The sequence below is a fragment of the Prunus dulcis genome, chromosome 2, assembly GCF_902201215.1.
Source record: "Prunus dulcis chromosome 2, ALMONDv2, whole genome shotgun sequence".
In the NCBI taxonomy this organism is placed as follows: Eukaryota; Viridiplantae; Streptophyta; class Magnoliopsida; order Rosales; family Rosaceae; genus Prunus; species Prunus dulcis.
Window position 1 is genome coordinate 6058523 of NC_047651.1, and position 23626 is coordinate 6082148.

Here is a 23626-nt window from a genome sequence, read left to right on the forward strand (position 1 = left end):
GAGAGAATACATTTTCCATTGAAGGAACCATGTACTGAAAGAAAAAGAGATACAAACCAGCTTTAATAAGAAAAAGAAATACCATCGTTTGACCATTTTTGTAGCTGTCAATGTAGGCCCATTTCTGCTATATAGCAATACTGGCCATGTGATGTGCACTATCTTAAAGCAATTTATTCAGCAAAGAAAAGGTAAAGGAAGTTGAAACGAAAGTTCCTCACACCTTTAACTTAATCATGTCCGCATGGAAGATGGTAGGAAACTGCTTCGTCAAGCCATAGTTCTTAAGCCTTAAGCTATTTGTCATGTATATAAGCTTAGTTCTTACTGTATCGTTTTATTAAGAAAGAAAATCAATACAAAATCAGATAAGATTCTCTCTGCGTCTTCTTCAATTCTTCAATGTTCTTCAAATTCTTATTCAGGTTTATGGGGAGTTCCCCATTGCCAATTAATTTTGGGGTGGAACCTCAACTTCCTTCAGATCTGCCCCCTACAACCACTCAACCACCAGTCTCTTCTTCTCCTTCTTCTTCTTCTTTCACTCCTGATTCATCATGGACATATGATGTGTTTTTGAGTTTTAGAGGTGAGGATACACGCACCAATTTTACAGATCATTTGTACAAGGCGTTGTGTGATAAGGGCATCTACACCTTCATTGATCGAGAGCTTGTAAGAGGAGAAGAAATACCGCCAGCCCTTGTCAAAGCAATTGAAGAATCAAGAATTTCTGTCATTGTATTCTCTGAAAACTATGCATCTTCGAGGTGGTGCTTGGATGAACTTGTCAAGATCCTTCAATGTAAACAATCAAAGCAACAAGTAGTCTTGCCCATTTTTTACAAGGTGGATCCATCTCATGTGCGAAACCAAGAAAGTAAATTTGGTGACGCATTTGAAGAACTTATTAAAAGGAAATTCAAGAATGACAAGGAGAAAGTGCTCATATGGAGGGAAGCTCTTAGACAAGCAGCAAATTTGTCCGGACATACTTTCAAGGATGAAAAGTATGTATATTTCTATCTTTATCATTTTCATGTTTAATTTTTTTCTCTCTTCTTTCTCATTACTATTTGTTACACATTTAATTGTTACTCATTATTAAAGAAAAGTATCCTTTTGTAAAAATATTAAATTGTAGGGAGAAGATCTTTATTTAATTTTTTGTGTATTTTTATATTTTCGATAGCTGTAGGACATTATTTTTCTATATTTCAGGGTTATCTATCTTTTTCAAGCTACATTTATCAACGACATCGTTGAGGGAATCGTTAAGGAAATCTTAAGCGTCCCATCTTGGCATGTGGCTGCACACCCAGTTGGAATTGAATCTCGTGTAGAAGATGTGGAAAGGCTTTTAGATGTTGGTGGGAATGGTCGTCGCATGGTTGGGATATGGGGGACATCTGGAATAGGCAAGACAACAATTGCAAAAGCTATATGGAATGCAATTGCCCATGAGTTTGAAGGAAGTTGTTTCTTGCCAAATGTCAGGGAAAATTCAATGCCACATGGAGGCTTAATCAAGCTACAGAAGACTCTTCTTCATAAGTATCTAGGCAACAAGTTGAAAATTCAGAGTGTTGATGAAGGAATCGGTGTTATAAAAGAACGGCTGAGGCATAAAAAGATTCTATTAATTCTTGACGATGTGGACCACTTGGAGCAGTTAGAAAACTTGGCTGGAGATGATTGGTTTGGTGAGGGTAGTAGAGTAATCATTACTACAAAAAATAGGGGATTGCTAGAAAATCATGGGATTGAGTTGATATACAAGGTGAAGAAGTTAGATTACAACCAAGCTCTTGAGCTTTTCAGTTGGCATGCATTCGGAAGGAGTGAACCTCCAAAAGATTATTTGGAACTCACACAACGTGCAATAGCTTTTGCTGATGGCCTTCCACTAGCTCTAACAATTTTAGGTTCTCATCTTCGTAATAGAGGAATACGACGTTGGCAAGTTATATTAGATGATTACAAAGGACAACCTTATACACATATTGAAAGAATACTTCAAAAAAGTTATGATGCCTTGGATGATGACGCAAAAGAAGTTTTTCTCGACATTGCATGTTTCTTCAAGGATGCAAGTAAGGACGTTGTGCTACAAATAGTCCCTAAAAATTGCATTGAAGTACTAGTTGATAAGGCAATGATAACTGTTGAATGGGATAATAGGATTTTAATGCACGACTTGCTAGAAAAACTGGGCAAGGATATAGTTCACAAAGAATCCCCCAATGATCCCGGCGAGCGTAGTAGATTGTGGTTTTACGAGGATGTCATACAAGTTCTAATGGAAAGTACTGTAAGTATCACATGTGTTATTATATTCAATTTGACATGAAAGAATACCTTATGTTACCTTAATTTTCTTAACAAAATGTGCTTGCATTTTGGTTTGTGACTTCGTTTCCTAATTAATGCTTTTCCATCTTAGGGAACAAGAAAGATTAAAGGCATCATGGTGAAGCTTCCAAAACCAGCTGAGATAACTTTGAATCCAGAGTGCTTCCGTAATATGGTGAATCTTCAAATTTTCATAAACCATAATGCATCTCTATGTGGGGACATTAACTATCTGCCCAACGCGTTAAGATTTATTGATTGGCCTAGTTGTCAGTTACAATCTTTGCCACCCAAATTTCAAGGATATTGTCTTGTTGAGTTCAGAATGCCACGCAGTCATATCAGACAATTGGAGGGATTTAAGGTATGTATTTGAAATTATTTTCATCTATTATATATAATTTCAAATAGAGTTGTTAGTTTCAAAAGGAAAAACACGAAATTTGTTTTCTAAGTTTTTGTCTTTTGAAGCGTGTGATTAATTATTTCCTGTTTTTGTGTTCTTGTCTCACAGTATTCGCCAAACCTGACATGTATGAATTTGGGTGGTTGTCAATTCTTAGAAAAAATCCCAGACTTATCCGGAATCCCAAACATGAAGTACTTGTTTCTAAGTGACTGTACAAGTTTGGTTGAGCTTGATGATTCTGTTGGATTCCTTGATAAACTTGTTGGTTTGGATCTTGAGGGATGCGTTAAGCTTATGAGGTTCGCAACAACACTTATATTGCCAAACCTGACATATATGAATTTGCGTAGTTGTCAATTTTTAGAAAAAATCCCAGACTTATCCGGAATCCGGAACATAAAGTACTTGTTTCTAACTGACTGTACAAGTTTGGTTTCGCTTGATGATTCTGTTGGATTCCTTGATAAACTTGTTAGTTTGGATCTCAGTGGATGCGTTAATCTTACGAAGTTTGGAAGAAGACTTAGATTGAAATCCTTAGAAACACTGGACCTAGAGGGTTGTGCAAGTCTTGAGAGTTTCCCAGAAATAGAAGTGAAGATGGAATCACTAAGAAGATTGGATATGGAAGGAAGTGGCATAAGAGAATTGCCTCCATCAATTAAACATCTTACTGGGCTTGAAATTTTGATTCTTAAGAGATGCTTCAATCTTACAAGGCTTGAATTACGGCTGCTTCATTGCTGGTCCACATTACGATTTCTTAAGCTATCTGGAGCCAATTTTGTCACGCTTCCGGAATGCATTAGCAAATTTGTGAGCTTGGAGTATCTTACCTTGCGTGATTGCAAGAGTCTTCGAGAAATTCCACAAGAAGTACTTCCACCAAGAGTATGTTGGGTATCCCTGAATAACTGCACATCATTGGAAAAATTTCCAAAACTGCCACTATCATCGGAGGTTGAGTATTTGGGTTTGATGAATTGCGTTAGCCTACGTGGCTATGACATCACAGAAAATAGTATTCTGGATCAGGTTTCTGTCTCTTCTCTCTCTGTGTCTCTCTTTGTCTCTCCCTCTATGTTATATGGTTAAGATGATGATTGTTGTAACCAATTGTATTGTAGGTATCTTCTCTTCCGCATTCTGAATTTGACATTGATCTTCCAGGCGATGAAGTACCAAAGTGGTTCAGCTGTTGTAAAGATGCAACACTAGTTAAAGACGACTACTCTTCTGATGAGGAAGAGGAAGACGAATACTCTTCTGATGAGGAAGAGGAAGACGCATACTCTTATGCTCGATGTGAAGTTTGTTTTGAAATTCCTCCAAATTTAGATTGGGAGACGTTAAGATTGGCTATATGTGTTGTTAATAAGGGAAACGCATGTGGGAATGAATGCTTCGCAGTGACAAGTGTTCATATCAATGGAAAATGGGTCGGCGGGATATCTATGGGGATAGAGGACAGTAATGTGAGTCTTAGCTGTATTCCATTATTGTATATGAGGAACAGAGCAATACGTTGGGAGAAACTGACGCAATTGCAATACGTTGGGGGTAATAAGTGTCAAATTATATTTCACTTCAGTTTCGAGGCCACACCCGTTAAAATCCGCTACGGGGTCCACCAGGTTGCTTATGTCACAATTGATCATGGGCGAGGGCAGCGGTTGTGGCCTCATATGATGGCAGTGGACGATGATATTCATGATGATCAACACCAAGACAACGAATTGCTTTCCTTGCCTTCAGCATCAGAGACTAGTCTTGGCTTATCAGACGTCGGTGATCATGAAGCTCAAAGAGGAGAGGCTGATCACCCAAAGAGGAGGCACACTGATCTTAACGAGGAGCCAAAGTATGTAAATCCATTAAATGTTGAATGATATCTTTGCATTTTCTGGTCATATATCTGCGTTTTGTGTTCAATTCAAATTTAGCAATATTTTGCTGTGCATCTCTGGGGTATATGTTGTAGTTTTCAGGGTGTGAATTTTTGTTCTTTTTGTTTTGGGTTAAATCCTTTTTCTTAGTGCTCTACATTCGATATTAAATTTTCAGGCAATGAAGTTCCAAAGTGGTTTATGTAAGCTCCAGGTTCAGCTGTTGAAACGAACCAAATTTCCAGGCAATGGTCTGGTAATCAAGAGGTGTGTTGAGGCGCCAGCAGTTTCTGAGATTCCATTTTAAGTTGCATAAGGCAATACCTTTCTTCTCAATTGATGCATCCAACATTTATCCGCAGAAGAACAAAACAGCAAGCCGGATTTATCTAGTGCTTTCATTCCACACGTATACTTTGTCTATGATTCTTCTGCCTCATTCATTGGAATTGATGTACGTTGGGGATGAAATGTAACAGATTTATCTATTTCATAATTTCCAATCAAGGTTTGTTGAAAATCATACATTAATTGTAAACAGGCGTCCAAATATGCCCAAAATACTTCTTTGAAAGATTGTGTCTCATTACACTAGTAATGTTGCTGGTATTGGCAAGGTACAAGAATCCTAGCATGTCTAAATCATGTCTAGTTGCTGCAACTCACGTTGCTGGTATAGTTGTTCAAGATTTTTTGATAATCCTGCAAGGACAAGGAATGAAAAGCTTGATGAGCAGCAATCTAGGAATGAAAAGATTTTTTGATAATCCTGCAACTCACATTGCTGGCATATTATGTTGTTTTCGAACTCCTATCTAGTTTGTGAATAGATTGTGGTTCTTTGAATGCCAGTTGCTGTTTGAACAGCCCTGGTAGAGCTAACATCTCCAATGGCTCCACTACACAAAAGAATTTGGCTTTAGAAACTAAGAAAAAGACGCCAAGAATTATATAACTTCTTTGTTCACGAAAGCGCATTGTCATGGAAGAGAAGAACAATTTGCAAGGCAATTACATTTTTTTAATGAGGCATACATTAGTTCACTTTCCTTATACCCAATTTATATTCATCAAGGCCAATAACATAAAGACATAATGTATAGCCATTCTCAAAATAAAAAAGCTGCCAATAACATAAAGACTAAAACCTAAACAACAATAAAAATAAAAAAAAAAACTGAACTATATTCCACTACCAAAAAAAAAAAAAAAAGGACTGGGACTTTCCCACATCACTCTCATCTTCAATTTAGCCCATGTCTTACGTCACCGAGCTCATACAAAATTCCTTTATTTTGCTACAACACAACCATGTCATGTTGGCAATTGACAAACATGCACTATGTAATTGCCATTCTGTTCTTTCTTTAAAAAAATGAATATGTAATTGCCAAACGATCACTGTTAATTTAATTGTTCTTCTCTTCCATGATTAAGTACGTAAAAGTAAAAAAAACAATAGAATTTAGTATATCAATTAACTTCTACTTTCATTGCAAGTGTTAATAACTTAATGACAAGTAAATAACAAACATTGTTGGACACAAGGTAATTGAAGTGCAATTGGGTTCACAAAAATCCAATTGACAGACAGGAAGCAGGTAAATGAACATGTCAAATCCAATTGCATAAGTGGAATTCACAAAAAAAAAAAAAAACAGAAGAGAAAACTAAACATATTCTCAACAATCAATCAAATGGCAAAGATCAAAAGGCAAAGGATTTACTTAGCACAGAGCTGGATTAATGGAAGATAAAAACAAAATTATGCATATTATGCAAACTTGGAACACAATTGGATTTACAAATATCCAATTGGTAGACATGAAGTAGGTAATTGAATATGTGACATCTAATTGCATCAATGGAATGCACTGCATGTGGAACAAAATAAAAAATACATGTAATTGTATCAAAGACAATTGCCAAACAGGATTTTGGTAATTGCATTAGCATCTGTAAAAAAAACTTAATCACAGAATCCATATGTATCAACAAGCACAACAAGGGGAGCAAGTTTATACCTTGACTCAAAGTCCAATTCGATCGGCAAGTGGCCAAATTTTGAGGAAAACCCATACTGACTTCCTTATTTCGCAATGAAAGGAATTACAACTTTGTTAGATTCGGACACCCACATCCACAAACAAGAAACCTCAAACTAGATATTGTCTTTATATAATTTCAACAAGGCCATTAAACTGGACTTACAACAGAAAATTTGAATCTCTTTCTAATCATTTTTTCTCCTTTAAGACTTACCTTTTTTTTTTTTTTTTTTTTTCCCTTTCCATTTTCCTAAGAGACTACAGTGCAAATATGATCAAGTTTTCATACAAATGTGGCTATTAACTATTGAAAGAATATTAATATGAAATGACCAACTATGAAACTAATATACAATAAAAGTCATAAACGCAGAACTAAAATTGAATTGCCTTAACCTTGAAATTTTTACAGCAAAAACCATAATGGCAGCTTCAACTATTACGCAGCTTCTCCTGCACTAAACAACATGGCTACATTTTTTACGTGTTAAAAACACTAATTACTTTATACAAAGGGAAAATGTAATCTTACAAAAAGAAAAGATTGAAAAGTGATAAAAACTCTAAAATATGAAATGAAAGCTAACACAAGAAAAGAATTCACATTAATCTTTTGAAAGAAAAATAAAGATAGTCATCAAGCTAATAATTGTCAAGATATACGAACTCAGCAACACTATAATTTTTAACAAATAAAACCATGTGAAGAATACACACCAAGAACGAGATACAGTAGAGCATGCACCATGACCTTGCCATTACAGGTCTGGAAAACATTGAATAAAAATTAGTTTCAATCTCCATCACACACAACCTGAAGATCATTCAATACAAGGGGCAGCACAAGTAAGGAACCCAACAATCCTAAAGACACTTTGCATAACACAGAGCACATTAAAAAAAACCCATAAACTATAAACCGCTCATCTCCAGCACTCTCCCACAAATGTTTCCAATTCACCTCCACTTTAAGCTTTCCGATTACATTTTTTTATATGGCAAATTATATCCTCCACACCCTTTGGAATCGCAATTATATTCATATGTAAGAAGAGAAAAATTAAAATCTCACCACAAAAATGAGTCCAACTTGTTTAATTCATTAACAAAAAAAGAAAAGAAAAGTGAGCTACCAAAACAAGAAAAATTCTGGGATACCAAAGCACGCAACAGAATATTGGCATTTGAGTTGAGACCATAAAAAAGAAAAAAGAAAGATCATCACAACAAATATACCATTCCTTTAACAATGAAGGTGAAGATGCGAAATTACCTAAAACCCCCAGGCAGTCATGGAGGCCACGGGGAAGTCTTTTCTCCTTGTGCTCTCTGAGGACACCTGGAAACCGTTGAAGTTCAACCGCCGAAGTTCAACCGCCATGATCCGTCAACATTGTTCGACTCTCTCCTCATCGTAGTCTGGCGTCACCGGCTCCACCAATTCCTAGTTGCTGGGAAAGTTAGAGACAAGGAAACTAGTGGCAGAGAAGTAGTGTCGCATGAGCAACGGAGCATTGAGGGTAGGAACTGAAAGCAATGAGTGATGCATCCTGGCTATTAGATTCAGTGACCGGGCTCGAAAACTTTGACCCAGATTCTCCATCACCCAAAGATCTGCAACACGAGCACCCACCAACTTGTTAAATACAAAATCCATTATAATAATCCATATTAAGGGTAAATTAAAGAGAGCAATCTTGATCGAAGAGAAAGACATAAAATTGACCTACCAAATGGTCCAATGGAACAAACTCTTTGGGGTTGCGATGGTGAGGAAGCCTTCGGTCTGCATAGCTCTCATTCATGAACAACGTCATTTTGGCCAGATCCTTGACGCCCTACATGAGAGGAGGAGGCTGAGATGAGAGAAAGAGAGAGAAGTGCGGACGTTAAGTCTGAAAACAAAGAGGAAAAGGGTATTGGATGAGAGAGCAAGAGAGGGTTCGCGGTCAGAGAGAGCGAGAGAAAGATGAAGTGAAGAGGGGGCCTTAGATTTTGACGGGTTGGGAATTTTTTTTCAACCTGTTGAGCAGGTTTTCAGGTTATTCTATTCAATGGTATAGATTTACCTAAGAAATTTTAACGAAATCCAACCGTCAATGGGACTTGGCGCATCCATGCGCCAAGTCCACTGTAGAATTTTCCATGGTTAAGGCTAAGTTGTTATTTTTCTTTTCATGTAAAGGATTCCTTTACTTCTTGAAAACGAAGTTATATTATAGGAATAATGTACTTATTTCTCTCTTACAAAGACACCTCCCTCTATATATATATATATATATATATATATATATATATATATATATATATATATATACTAGCAGGAAAGCCCGCGCGATGCTGCGGGTTTTGAAATTGTGTAGACAAAGTTAGACTGTTTATATATACAATGAGATTTAATTTATAACATTATGTTTAACAAAGGAGTGTAAGTTGGAAAAAAAGCATGTAATAACATATTTTACAGGCTACTTGTTATGTTAAAATACTACACATGTTTGTATATTGAGATGTTTATAGTAGGAAGTAGGCATCAAAATAACAAAATTTGGATAGTTTTGTATAGCATGCTATTTAATTGGGCGAGCTTTGTTTTGCACTTTCTTCATGATTTTTTTTTCTCTTTGACGAAGGTCTTGACCCTGTTATAAAAAAAAGTGAGAAAATAGTAAATGTTAATATTGATGAATGGGGAAAATTGAGTTAGGACAATAATCATAAACATTTAATTATGTATAAACAGGAATAATATAATTTATCAATTTAATAAGAAAGTTATAAATAGTTTTCCAATTTAGGAAATACAAAGTTACAAAATTAAGAAAACTAATGAGCAAGCTGTAGATGGTTTTCTAATTGAAGTAATACAAAGTAAACATATTTTAAAAAGATGAGGAAAATTTGAGCAAAACAGTATATGCAACTTGTATCAATCAACAAAATAAGGATTCTTTGTAAATAACTTGTATGCAAGCATAATCGATGAAAAGCAAATATAAAATCTTATAAAATAAATAAAATCAATTGACTAACGTTATTAATAATGCTCAATTTAAAAAAACAATGAATTAGAGTAGTTTTATACCTTGAAAATGGCAACAGAATGCAAATTTCCAGTCCCTTGCTTTTTGGTGTATTCAAGCTGTGAAATAAACCAATAATAGAATTATATTTGGATCGAATCACATTTTTAGAGAAATCTAGGTTATCACAGGATGAGAAAAAGATGACAAAATTTGCATCACTATATGAAATCCTGCATTATTGTTTGGACAGCTAGTAAGCAGCAAATGAATGCTTAATTATCACTTATAGATCATATGCATCTCAATTCTCCAACTCAGGAGTCATAGTTAAAAGAAAGATATTAGAAAGGTACTTCTGAAATTTGGTTCTATTTTCTCCGTTTTGAACTTCTGATAACAGAGAAATTTCCTGGGAGATTGTACTGAAGAAGACTTCATTAAATAAACAGTTTGACAATCAAAGCAGGAATTCAAATCTTAAATCATTTGAAATAACATTATACTTCTGTTTTGCGAATGGATTTCAATCTTCACAGCAAGAGAAAGGCAACAAACAAAGTTCTATTATTCGTTGGTAGATACAATGGAATGAGCAACTGAAGCCGAACCTATCTATTTGTTGTTTATTCTATTACACAAACACATCTAGTTGTTGTTGGCATTCTATTTTTCCCCAGATCGTAACACAGGGATGCTTTGTTCATTTCTAATAACATGTTTTATGTGCTACTTGTTATGTGAAAATATTGGGCATATTTTAATAGATCAAGCAGTTATAAAAACATCAAAATATGGGCAACCTTTAGTTGGTCATTGTTCAAAAGAGTTTGGGCAGAGACTAATATTGGTTAATGTTAGAATACAATGAATTAGAAGAGTTTTTATACCTCGAATATGATAGTAGTATCGAAATGCTTAGCCGCTTGCTTTTTGGTGTATCCAAGTTGTCAAATAAAAAAATGATTGAATTATATTCGGATCGGATATGTGTGTGTATCTACATACATGCATACATATTATAAACAAAGTACATAGTATAAAATTGTTTTATATAACTGCATTATAATTATAAAGAAACGATATTAATTTTTATTTGATCAAAATGACATAGGTATAAATATATATATATATATATATATAATATAACAATTCTATATATCCATTATTTTATCAGATAAGCAATTTCTGTTCATAATGATTAAACAGTATATATATATATATATATATATATATATACCTAAAGTCTTGTTAAATTTATATGTACAATTGAGACATTGAACTCAAAATTTATAATCAACCAAGTTCATCAGATTAATGATTTGGATAAAATATTCAATGACAACATCAAAGGGAAAATATTAAAAAGATGAGGAAAATTTGAGCAAAACAGTATATGCAACTTGTATCAATCAACAAAATAAGGATTCTTTGTAAATAACTTGTATGCAAGCATAATCGATGAAAAGCAAATATAAAATCTTATAAAATAAATAAAATCAATTGACTAACGTTATTAATAATGCTCAATTTAAAAAAACAATGAATTAGAGTAGTTTTATACCTTGAAAATGGCAACAGAATGCAAATTTCCAGTCCCTTGCTTTTTGGTGTATTCAAGCTGTGAAATAAACCAATAATAGAATTATATTTGGATCGAATCACATTTTTAGAGAAATCTAGGTTATCACAGGATGAGAAAAAGATGACAAAATTTGCATCACTATATGAAATCCTGCATTATTGTTTGGACAGCTAGTAAGCAGCAAATGAATGCTTAATTATCACTTATAGATCATATGCATCTCAATTCTCCAACTCAGGAGTCATAGTTAAAAGAAAGATATCAGAAAGGTACTTCTGAAATTTGGTTCTATTTTCTCCGTTCTGAACTTCTGATAACAGAGAAATCTCCTGGGAGATTGTACTGAAGAAGACTTCATTAAATAAACAGTTTGACAATCAAAGCAGGAATTCAAATCTTAAATCATTTGAAATAACATTATACTTCTGTTTTGCGAATGAATTTCAATCTTCACAGCAAGAGAAAGGCAACAAACAAAGTTCTATTATTCGTTGGTAGGTACAATGGAATGAGCAACTGAAGCCGAACCTATCTATTTGTTGTTTATTCTATTACACAAACACATCTAGTTGTTGTTGGCATTCTATTTTTCCCCAGATCGTAACACAGGGATGCTTTGTTCATTTCTAATAACATGTTTTATGTGCTACTTGTTATGTGAAAATATTGGGCATATTTTAATAGATCAAGCAGTTATAAAAACATCAAAATATGGGCAACCTTTAGTTGCTCATTGTTCAAAAGAGTTTGGGCAGGTGTTTATATATATGGTACTGGGTGGTGGAAGGGGATCTAGGTCTTGCTAGCTCTGCTGTACAGGTGGCTTACATTCTTTCTACTCATCTGTAGAGGTTTTGACTCTGTTGACAGCATGGGAAGAAAAATCTACATGCAATCCAAGTGCATATCTCACCACTCCCTCCCTGGGATGTGACCAGAACAAAATTCCAAAGTACAGGGATCAGCCTTGAGGTATCAGTTTTGTTTTGTTTTGGTTTTTGAATTGAATTATTGTGTAGTAAATATTAGCATATTCATGAAGAAAAACCATGGCACCATAATTTTTTGTTTAATAAGTTTCATATCATAAGTAGCTTACAGCAAAGCAAGAAATTAGAGATGATAGCAAGGCTCAATAGCCTCTAGGCTCTATATTTTGTAGGTTATTAAGAACGACAACAAACCTAATAACCATCAGGACAGCACCTGGCCTTTTCTTTATAGAACTTGATTCACTAAATTGTCTAAGTTTGTGTATGAAGAACCATCATGACTGATGGCCTTCTCTGCTAATTTCTTCCATTTCATAGCCTTAGTTCTCATTTGCTACTCTGACAATCTCTTTGTTTTTACAACCATACCAACCATAAAGACCAATGCCTTTAAAAAAGCACAATAATTATGCTACTTTGCCAAACCCCTTAATTCCAGCCACGGATCTTTCTAGGGTACTTGTAAATTGTACAGAAAGGGATCATATCATATATGAAAGGATTCCAAGAAATAAAAACAGAGTGGCAGACATAGAGTTAGATTTGAAAGTAAAATCTTCCACAACTGGTAGTTTATGTGAAACTTATTTTGTTCTTCAAAAACCCTAAGACTTCTAATTATTTCAAAGATTAACTTCTTGATGACATTTATTAAGCTAGTTATCACTTGGTTTGCTATTTTTATTCTCCAATTTCATTTGCTATATGATTCCATATTTCATCTCCTTCAATTAAATCGCATTCGGATTAAGAGTTCAATTCAAGAGACATAAACTTTTTCAAGAAACCTGCAGCTATGATCATATACATACCAAGATATCGAGTTTCCCAAACTGGGTTTTGATGAAGTCTGCCAAAGAAGCAACAGTAGCAGGGTTAGCCACATCAAGTTGATGAAAAACCACTTGACCTGAGAGGCCAGACTCTTTGAGTTTCTCAGCAGCTTCAAGACCCCTTTTCTCATCTCTGGCAGTTAAAACTACAGTGAATCCATTTGAGGCCAATTGCCTCACAGTTTCCAATCCTATGCCTTTGTTTGCCCCAGTAACAACCGCATACCTTGAAAAACAAAAACACCAAATTCATAACACAAAAATGGTAAGCAGAAACAATTAGAGCAGAAAGGACTCTAAAGTGCTACCTCTTTGTTGCTTCTGCCATTGATATATTCGAAATGGGAAGCCTTTGAACAGAAGGAAGAGGCCTTCTCTTCTGGAAAGCCTTTGGAAAAAACGAAATCTCCCGATCCCAAAGCTGCGGCTGGATTTGCAGCTCACCTCCCAACCAAAAATCGACGGCCTCCAACGCATGCCCAGCAACGAACACAAAGCTTCCATGGCTGCCCCCCAACCAGCTGGTTGGAAATGAACCGAAGGGAGGGCTCTGTCTCAGCGGACGAAAGGCTATCAACGAAGGAGGAGGGGCAAAAAGGGGAACAAAAGAAGCTGTTTAGTCAAGGGCAGTTTCGCCATTTCACTGTGCAGCAGAAGAAAAAAAACAGCAACAGCAGAAAAATGAGGGGCATTTCCGTCATTACACTGTGCTTAGCTACAGTGTTTAGTTGCATTGGGCTTTAGTATATATCTATATATATAAAACAAAAGGCAGAGAATGGTGAAACATTCAAAATACTAGAAAATGCCCTTGGTTAATACAAACATTACAAATTAAAATTATTAATTAAATGAGGATAATATGGTAAATTCAAAATTTTTCGTATTAAAAAAATTTTAAAAAAAAAAGAAAATTCAGATAATGGATCTTATTTTTATGGAACACAACTATCCATTATCTTTTTTAATTCTAAAATAAATTTAATTTTTTTTTAAAAAAGCCTCTTGCAGGCGCGAAAGTGCGTACAGAGAAGCTAGTATAATATAATATGTATGTTTTTTTTTTTTTTTAATCTTTCTGAGTACCTACTTTTTCATAATGTTACCGTCGAAGACAAAAAGTTACCAGACTCCTTATGCTTGAAGGTGCAAACGAAATTTCGCTTCATGAGGTGAATCCAGTCAATGAAGGCTAAACAATTGTGAAGAGATGTTAGTCAAAAAGAAAAAAGCATCATCATGAACTGATGAAAAAAAGCTGTTGCGCGTCAGAAATGTTCTTTTCCCTATGGCTCTCACATGCACTTCGAAGACTTTAATCACAAGACTAGGATTGTGCCTCTTCTTTTAATTTTGTGGCTGTTCAATTTCTAACATGTTAAATCATGTTACACAGTAATTAGCCACTGCTTAAAGACATTGATATGCCTTTGCTTTGAATGTGTTTCTTGTTCTAGCATATATTTTGTACCGAAGGCACTAAAATTTCTACTTGATTTGGTATGGTATTGGTACTTATGGCCCTTTTGGTTTTGATTGTATGAAAGTACTCCTAGCTGTGATCAAATTTATTTTAACATTTTCTAATTAGTTTATATCGCATACTTCTACCATGTGAAGCAAAGGTACAGTCTAGTTTGTATTTGGCCTGTTTTGTAGGTGAAAAAAAAGGGTCAATGGGGGGCAATTGACACCAACTGTCCGAGCAGGCATCACCGTCCAAGAGGAGAAGTTTCCTTGAAGGTTCCTTATTCACACTGTAGTGTAGGTACGTACCATTCAAGTCAATGGGAAAAAGGGATAGGAAGACATAGAAGACCCCATTGAGATTACAATATCTATATAGAAAATTTTTTAACCCCAGAAATCTTGATAATATTAATATATATGGTGAGGGCTGGTAAACAAAAGAAAGAGCTCCAACTAGTCTATGACAATATAAATATACATTTTCTCAAGTTTCCACAAACTCTGACACTTTTGGGTTCTTATCTTCATCAGGTTGGGTTCTTATCTTCATCAGGAAAGTAGAGATCAAGGCAAGGGTTAAAATCCATGGCAAGCTTTGTTATTTTTAAAATATTATTTGGACTTAACAGTGTTAAGGGAGAATAACATTTATTTGGAGTTTGACGTGTAAATAACATTTATTTGGAGTTTCACGTGTCATATTTTAGGTCCTCATATTATTAGAACGATTTAAATGTAATAAATGCGGGTAAATGCATAATTATTATGTAGAGGCTCAAAATCTTGAACAAGATATCTATTTATCATGTAATGAAAGAAAAATAGTCACCATTAAAGATAAGAAGTTACCTTGAAGGTTTGAACCCTTTAAGGTGGAAGCATGCTAGGAAAAGTGAGTTCCCACATGAGTTCCTCATCTAGGTTGTCTTCATCTCCCTCAAAACCTCCAGTTCCAAGTTCACTTTGTCCAATTTTGCTCTCAATCCCACATGGGTTTAACAAAAGAAGATCTCAGAAATTCTGTACGCAATTTCTGAGTTGAGCAAGTGCTGAAACTCGTTCCAAAATATGTACGGAAATAGTCACTAATTTAACCATGCAGAAAAACAAACTTAACTAAAAATCCCCAAGAAACTCTTTGTATGCAGAGTAAATTTTTGCACCCTTTGGAATGTGAAGATAAAAGACAACTATGAAATAAAGTGATTCTTGGAACAAGAGAGAGAGAGAGAGAGAGAGAGAGGCGAAAAAAAATGAAGGAAAAGGCGAAGGGGCGGCAACAAGGGGTAGGGCACTGCCGAGTGCCAACATTGGCCGCTACATTCTTCTCTTTGTATTTTGTATTTTAATTTTTTCCTGAAGGGTAAAATTGAAACTAATATACTGCTGGAAAAACAGTTAAAAGTTTCTTTTAATAAAGACACGTGGCAAATTCTGAGTGGGAGTATCACCAGCTGACGTGGTGATACCGTACCACTCTATAATTTCTCGTGGAATTGGTGTCTTCCCACTTAAACTTGCAAAAAATGGACAATTGAAGGGTATTTTTGGACAATTGGTGCCTTCCCGCTCAAACTCGGAAAAAAAAAAAAAGTGTCATAGTTTTTTAAACAAAAGTACTTGCGGAAGACACCAATTGATCGAAAGTACCTTCAATTGACATTGAAAGCAGCAAAAAGGTGGGACCCATGCCTGCCACATAGACAATTAAGGGAAATTTTGATAGCCAAAACCAGATTGCAAAAAATTAAAACAATTGGGGTACATGATTGTTAAAATTGAGAGTGAATGGACAAATATGCTTTGAGGGTGAGAGTTTAGAGTATTAAATTGAAATTAACCCAAAAATTAATAAAAATAAATTTTGTGAAAACAATTTAAAATCTTAAGGTGTGTTTGTGTAATGTCTGAAACCCCATAAAATTTTTGAAAATGCTAAAAATCTCAGAGGTGTTAATATAAATAACTAAATTAAAAAGTTTTAAAAGAACATTAACACGTAAACTAAAGTACAACATAAAAAAATTTTAACACCAAAAGCCCCGTTATGGAGGGAGAATACATTTTCCACCGAAAGTACCATGTACTGAAAGAAAAAGAGATACAAAGCAGCCTTAATAATAGTGAAGAGGTCTTAGTCAAAAAGTAGATGTTCCATCATGTATTGAAAGAAAACACATCTGGGCCAAACAGAAGTTGCCTTGAAGGTTCCTTACACCTTCAGTATGAAAAGAAAATTCAGCGTTTGTTGACTTGAAGTTGAAACGAAAGTTCCTCACACCTTTAACTTAATCACGTCCGCATGGAAGGTGGTAGGAAACTGCTTCGTCAAGCCCTCATAAATCTATCCAGAGCGCCACTGCCATACCCAATTCTTTGAGTTTCTCTCTTTACTTTTAATTGTCTGCCTCCTATCTATGACCACTCAACCAGTCTCTTCTTCTCCTTCTTCTTCTTCTTCTTTCACTCATGGAGAGCACGTGAGTTTGTTTAAGCCTTAAGCTATTTGTCATGCATATAAGCTTTGTTCTTACTGTATCGTTTTATTAAGAAAGAAAATCAATACAAAATCAGATAAGATTCTCTCTGCTTCTTCAATTCTTCAATGTTCTCCTTAAAATCCTTATTCAGGCTTATGGGGAGTTCCCCATTGCCAATTGATTCTGGGGTGGAACCTCAACTTCCTTCAGATCTGCCCCCTACGACCACTCAACCAGTCTCTTCTTCTCCTTCTTCTTCTTCTTTCGCTCCTGATTCATCATGGACATATGATGTGTTTTTGAGTTTTAGAGGTGAGGATACACGCACCAATTTTACAGATCATTTGTACAAGGCGTTGTGTGATAAGGGCATCTACACCTTCATTGATCGAGAGCTTGTAAGAGGAGAAGAAATACCGCCAGCCCTTGTCAAAGCAATTGAAGAATCAAGAATTTCTGTCATTGTATTCTCTGAAAACTATGCATCTTCGAGGTGGTGCTTGGATGAACTTGTCAAGATCCTTCAATGTAAACAATCAAAGCAACAAGTAGTCTTGCCCATTTTTTACAAGGTGGATCCGTCGGATGTGCGAAACCAAACAAGTAAATTTGGTGACGCATTTGAAGGCCTTATTCAAAGGAAATTCAAGGATGACAAGGAGAAAGTGCTCATATGGAAGGAAGCTCTTAGACAAGCAGCAAATTTGTCCGGACATACTTTCAAGGATGGAGAGTACGTATATTTCTATCTTTATCATTTTCATGTTTAATTTTTTTCTCTCTTCTTTCTCATTACTGTTTGTTACACATTTAATTGTTACTCATTATTAAAGAAAAGTATCCTTTTGTAAAAATATTAAATTGTAGGGAGAAGATCTTTATTTTAATTTTTTGTGTATTTTTATATTTTCGATGGCTGTAGGACATTATTTTTCTATATTTCAGGGTTATCTATCTTTTTCAAGTTAAGTTAATTTCTTTTTCTTTTTTACTTTGGTTACATTTAATTGCTACTCATTAAAGAAAAGTATTCTTTTGAAAAAATATACAACTGTAGGGAGAAGATTTATTTTCTTGGGTACTTTTGTTTTTTCGATAGCTGTAAGGAGAAAGTTCCAAATCCATATATATTAATCTCTTCGAAAGGCATACAAGTATAAATGATACATAACATTAGGTTTGTGGTTAAACAACTATTAATCTCTTCAGTATGTTGTGTTCTTTTGCGTGGTTGGATATTTAAATGTGTCAAATTTGGTTAAACTGGCAGGTATGAAGCTACATTTATCAACGACATCGTTAAGGGAATCGTTAAGGGAATCTTAAGCGTCCCATCTTGGCATGTGGCTGCACACCCAGTTGGAATTGAATCTCGTGTAGAAGATGTGGAAAGGCTTTTAGATGTTGGTGGGAATGGTCGTCGCATGGTTGGGATATGGGGGACATCTGGAATAGGCAAGACAACAATTGCAAAAGCTATATGGAATGCAATTGCCCATGAGTTTGAAGGAAGTTGTTTCTTGCCAAATGTCAGGGAAAATTCAATGCCACATGGAGGCTTAATCAAGCTACAGAAGACTCTTCTTCATAAGTATCTAGGCAACAAGTTGAAAATTCAGAGTGTTGATGAAGGAATCGGTGTTATAAAAGAACGGCTGAGGCATAAAAAGATTCTATTAATTCTTGACGATGTGGACCACTTGGAGCAGTTAGAAAACTTGGCTGGAGATGATTGGTTTGGTGAGGGTAGTAGAGTAATCATTACTACAAAAAATAGGGGATTGCTAGAAAATCATGGGATTGAGTTGATATACAAGGTGAAGAAGTTAGATTACAACCAAGCTCTTGAGCTTTTCAGTTGGCATGCATTCGGAAGGAGTGAACCTCCAAAAGATTATTTGGAACTCGCACAACGTGTAATAGCTTTTGCTGATGGCCTTCCACTAGCTCTAACAATTTTAGGTTCTCATCTTCGTAATAGAAGTATTGGAAGTTGGCAAGTTATATTAGATGGTTACAAAGGAGAACCTTATACGCATATTGAAAGAATACTTCAAAAAAGTTATGATGCCTTGGATGATGACGCAAAAGAAGTTTTTCTCGACATTGCATGTTTCTTCAAGGATGCAAGTAAGGACGTTGTGCTACAAATAGTCCCTAAAAATTGCATTGAAGTACTAGTTGATAAGGCAATGATAACTGTTGAATGGGATAATAGGATTTTAATGCACGACTTGCTAGAAAAACTGGGCAAGGATATAGTTCACAAAGAATCCCCCAATGATCCCGGCGAGCGTAGTAGATTGTGGTTTTACGAGAATGTCATACAAGTTCTAATGGAAAGTACTGTAAGTATCACATGTGTTTTTATATTCAATTTGACATGAAAGAATACCTTATGTTACCTTAATTTTCTTAACAAAATGTGCTTGCATTTTGGTTTGTGCAATGAGTTCGTTTCCTAATTAATGCTTTTCCATCTTAGGGAACAAGAAAGATTAAAGGCATCATGGTGAAGCTTCCAAAACCAGCTGAGATAACTTTGAATCCAGAGTGCTTCCGTAATATGGTGAATCTTCAAATTTTCATAAACCATAATGCATCTCTATGTGGGGACATTAACTATCTGCCCAACGCGTTAAGATTTATTGATTGGCCTAGTTGTCAGTTACAATCTTTGCCACCCAAATTTCAAGGATATTGTCTTGTTGAGTTCAGAATGCCACGCAGTCATATCAGACAATTGGAGGGATTTAAGGTATGTATTTGAAATTATTTTCATCTATTATATATAATTTCAAATAGAGTTGTTAGTTTCAAAAGGAAAAACACGAAATTTGTTTTCTAAGTTTTTGTCTTTTGAAGCGTGTGATTAATTATTTCCTGTTTTTGTGTTCTTGTCTCACAGTATTCGCCAAACCTGACATATATGAATTTGCGTGGTTGTCAATTCTTAGAAAAAATCCCAGACTTATCCGGAATCCCAAACATAAAGTACTTGAATCTAAGTGACTGTTCAAGTTTGGTTGAGGTTGATGATTCTGTTGGACTCCTTGATAAACTTGTTTATTTGAATCTTGATGGATGCGTTAGGCTTACAAGGTTTCCAACAAGACTTAGATTAAAATCTCTTGAAGGACTTTATCTTATTGATTGCAAAAGGCTTGAGAGTTTCCCAGAAATAGAAGTCGAGATGGAATCACTATGGAGTTTGGACATATCAGGAAGTGGCGTAAGAGAATTGCCTTCATCAATTGCATATCTTACTGGGCTTCGACAATTGAAACTTCGTGGATGCTTCAATCTTACAAGGTTTGCAACAAGACTTAGATTGAAATCTCTTTTAACACTTGATCTTAGTGATTGCAAAAGGCTTGAGAGTTTCCCAGAAATAGAAGTCGAGATGGAATCACTATGGAGTTTGGACATATCAGGAAGTGGCTTAAGAGAATTGCCTTCATCAATTGCATATCTTACTGGGCTTTCTCACTTTATTAGAGCTGATTATTGTGAGAACCTTATCTATCAAAAAGTGAATTCTCAAGTTTCATCCAGCTACTTCGAATTACCGCTGCTTCCCAACCTATCAAAAAGTGATTTCCTCCAGCCCCTTGATTGCTGGTCCACTTTAACACGTCTTCGTCTGCGGGGAAACGATTTTGTCATTCTTCCGAGATGGTTTAGCAAATTGGTCAACTTGCAGGAACTTGACTTGCGTGATTGCAAGAGTCTTCTGGAAATTCCAGAACAAGTGCTTCCACCAGGAGTAGGATCCGTATCGCTGACTAACTGCACATCATTGGAAAAAATTCCAAAAATGGCTTGGGTATTGCTGGATAACTGCACATCATTGGAGAAAATTCCAGCTCAAATGCAATTGGATTTGTACGGTTGCGTTAGACTACGCAGCTACGACATCACAGAAAATATTTTTCTGAATCAGGTTTCTTGTCTCCGCATCAATCTTCCAATCAATGAAGTTCCAAAGTGGTTCAGCTGTCGTAAAGATGCAACAATAGTTAGACAATATTTGACTTCAGGTATTGGAACAAGGAGATACGAATACGATGCTGGATGTGCAGTTAGTTTTGAAATTCCTCCAAATTTAAAATGGGAGACGTTAAGATTGGTTCTATTTCTATATGTTGTTACTGGTTGTTCTGTTTATATTCTTCTCGATGGAAAACTCGTCAATGAGATTTCTTTTGGATCAATGAGACATGTCAGGTGTATTCCATTATTGAATTTGGATAGGTACGCGTACGAGTTTGAAGAACCACGGACGAAGCAGGGTAATACGTGTCAAGTTATATTTCACTTCTTTGTCAAAGTGCCCACACCCGTTAAAATTCCCTGCGGGGTCCACCTATTAGGCCACCAGGTTGCTGACGTCATTGAGACTGTTGTTGTTGATCATGATCAACACCAAGACTGCGAATTGCTTTCCTTGTCTTTAGCATCAAAGAGCCTTGGCAAGAGGCCTCGCCAATCAGATTACATGGCACTTCACGATGATCATCGTGCTAACGTCGTCGACATTGGTGATCATGAAGCTCAAGGGCTTACCTTGTTTACAGGACCAGCGGATAAGCAAAAGAGGAGGCACATTTATCCTAAAGTGGAGCCAAAGTATATCTGGTCATATATCTGCCTTTTGTGTTTAATTCAAATTTAGCAATATTTTGCTGTGCATCTCTGGGGTTTTTTTATTTTTTTTATTTTTTGGTCAATAAGAACTTTCGTTAACAGGGGAGCAATGGAAAAAAGATTACAACTCGAAGGAAAGGAGAAGCAGAGACAAAGAGTCTTGGCCATCTTGAACAACGCATGCTATACAAGCATCTCTGGGGTATATGCTGTTGTTTTCAGGGTGTGAGTTTTTTTTTCTTTTTGTTTTGGATTAAATCCTTTTTCTTAGCGCTCTATATTCGACATTAAATTTTCAGGCAATGAAGTTCCAAAGGGGTTTATGTGAGCCCCAGGTTCAGATGTCAAAACGAACCAAATTTCCGGCAATGGTCTAGTAATCAAGAGGTGTGTTGAGGAGCTAGCAATACCGTTCTTTTCAATTGATGCATCCAGCATTTATCTGCGGATGAACAAAGCAGGATTTATCTAATGCTTTCATTCCACACATATTTTGTCTATGATTCTTCTATCTCATTCACTGGAATTGATGTATGTTGGGGGCAAAATGTAACAGATTTATCTATTTCATAATTAAAAATCAAGGTTTATTGAAAATCAGACATTAATTGTAAACAGGCATCCAAATATGTCCAACATATTTCTGTTGAAAGATTATGTCTCATTATACTAGTGATGTTGTTGGTATTGGCAAGGTACAAGAATCCCAGCATGTCTAAATCATGTGAAGTTGCAGCAACTCAACTGCAGGATTTTTGATAATCCTGCAAAAGACACGAAATGGGATTTGGAACAATTGAAACTGCAAGATGAAAAGTTTGATGGGCAGCGATAGTATTATCCATATTGTGTAGTTTTCGAACTCCTATCAGATTACACGGCACTTCACGATGACCAAAAGTGGAGGCACATTGATCTTAATGAGGAGCCAAAGTATGTAAATCCATTAAATTTTGAATGATATCTTTGCATTTTCTGGTCATATATCTGCGTTTTGTGTTCAATTCAAATTTAGCAATATTTTGCTGTGCATCTCTGGGGTATATGTTGTAGTTTTCAGGGTGTGAATTTTTGTTCTTTTTGTTTTGGGTTAAATCCTTTTTCTTAGTGCTCTACATTCGATATTAAATTTTCAGGCAATGAAGTTCCAAAGTGGTTTATGTAAGCTCCAGGTTCAGCTGTTGAAACGAACCAAATTTCCAGGCAATGGTCTGGTAATCAAGAGGTGTGTTGAGGCACCAGCAGTTTCTGAGATTCCATTTTAAGTTGCATAAGACAATACGTTTCTTCTCAATTGATGCATCCAGCATTTATCCACAGATGAACAAAACAGCAAGCCGGATTTATCTAATGCTTTCATTCCACACATATACTTTGTCTATGATTCTTCTGTCTCATTCATTGGAATTGATGTACGTTGGGGATGAAATGTAACAGATTTATCTATTTCATAATTTCCAATCAAGGTTTGTTGAAAATCATACATTAATTGTAAACAGGCGTCCAAATATGCCCAAAATACTTCTTTGAAAGATTGTGTCTCATTACACTAGTAATGTTGCTGGTATTGGCAAGGTACAAGAATCCTAGCATGTCTAAATCATGTCTAGTTGCTGCTACTCACGTTGCTGGTATAGTTGTTCAAGATTTTTTGATAATCCTGCAAGGACAAGGAATGAAAAGCTTGATGAGCAGCAATCTAGGAATGAAAAGATTTTTTGATAATCCTGCAACTCACGTTGCTGGCATATTATGTTGTTTTCGAACTCCTATCTAGTTTGTGAATAGATTGTGGTTCTTTGAATGCCAGTTGCTGTTTGAACAGCCCTGGTAGAGCTAACATCTCCAATGGCTCCATTACACAAAAGAATTTGGCTTTAGAAACTAAGAAAAAGACGCCA

The 23626-nt window shown here is 35.6% G+C and overlaps 1 protein-coding gene, 1 long non-coding RNA gene and 1 pseudogene across 2 annotated transcripts; 2 read left to right on the forward strand and 1 right to left on the reverse strand.

Annotated features, from left to right (window-relative positions):
- The first annotated feature begins 267 nt into the window (after nucleotides 1-267).
- Nucleotides 268-23277, forward strand: LOC117618013 (annotated as a pseudogene).
- Nucleotides 7180-8311, reverse strand: LOC117617409. Its single transcript, XR_004584346.1, has 2 exons — nucleotides 7969-8311; nucleotides 7180-7461 (listed from the first exon to the last, which is right to left on the reverse strand). It is a non-coding gene; the product is annotated as an uncharacterized LOC117617409 (long non-coding RNA).
- Nucleotides 16990-17984, forward strand: LOC117617408 (disease resistance protein RUN1-like). The gene has a single exon (XM_034346767.1). It carries the CDS (start codon nucleotides 17204-17206, stop codon nucleotides 17846-17848), a length of 645 nt encoding a protein of 214 aa, XP_034202658.1. The 5' UTR covers nucleotides 16990-17203; the 3' UTR covers nucleotides 17849-17984.
- Nucleotides 23278-23626: the final 349 nt, after the last annotated feature.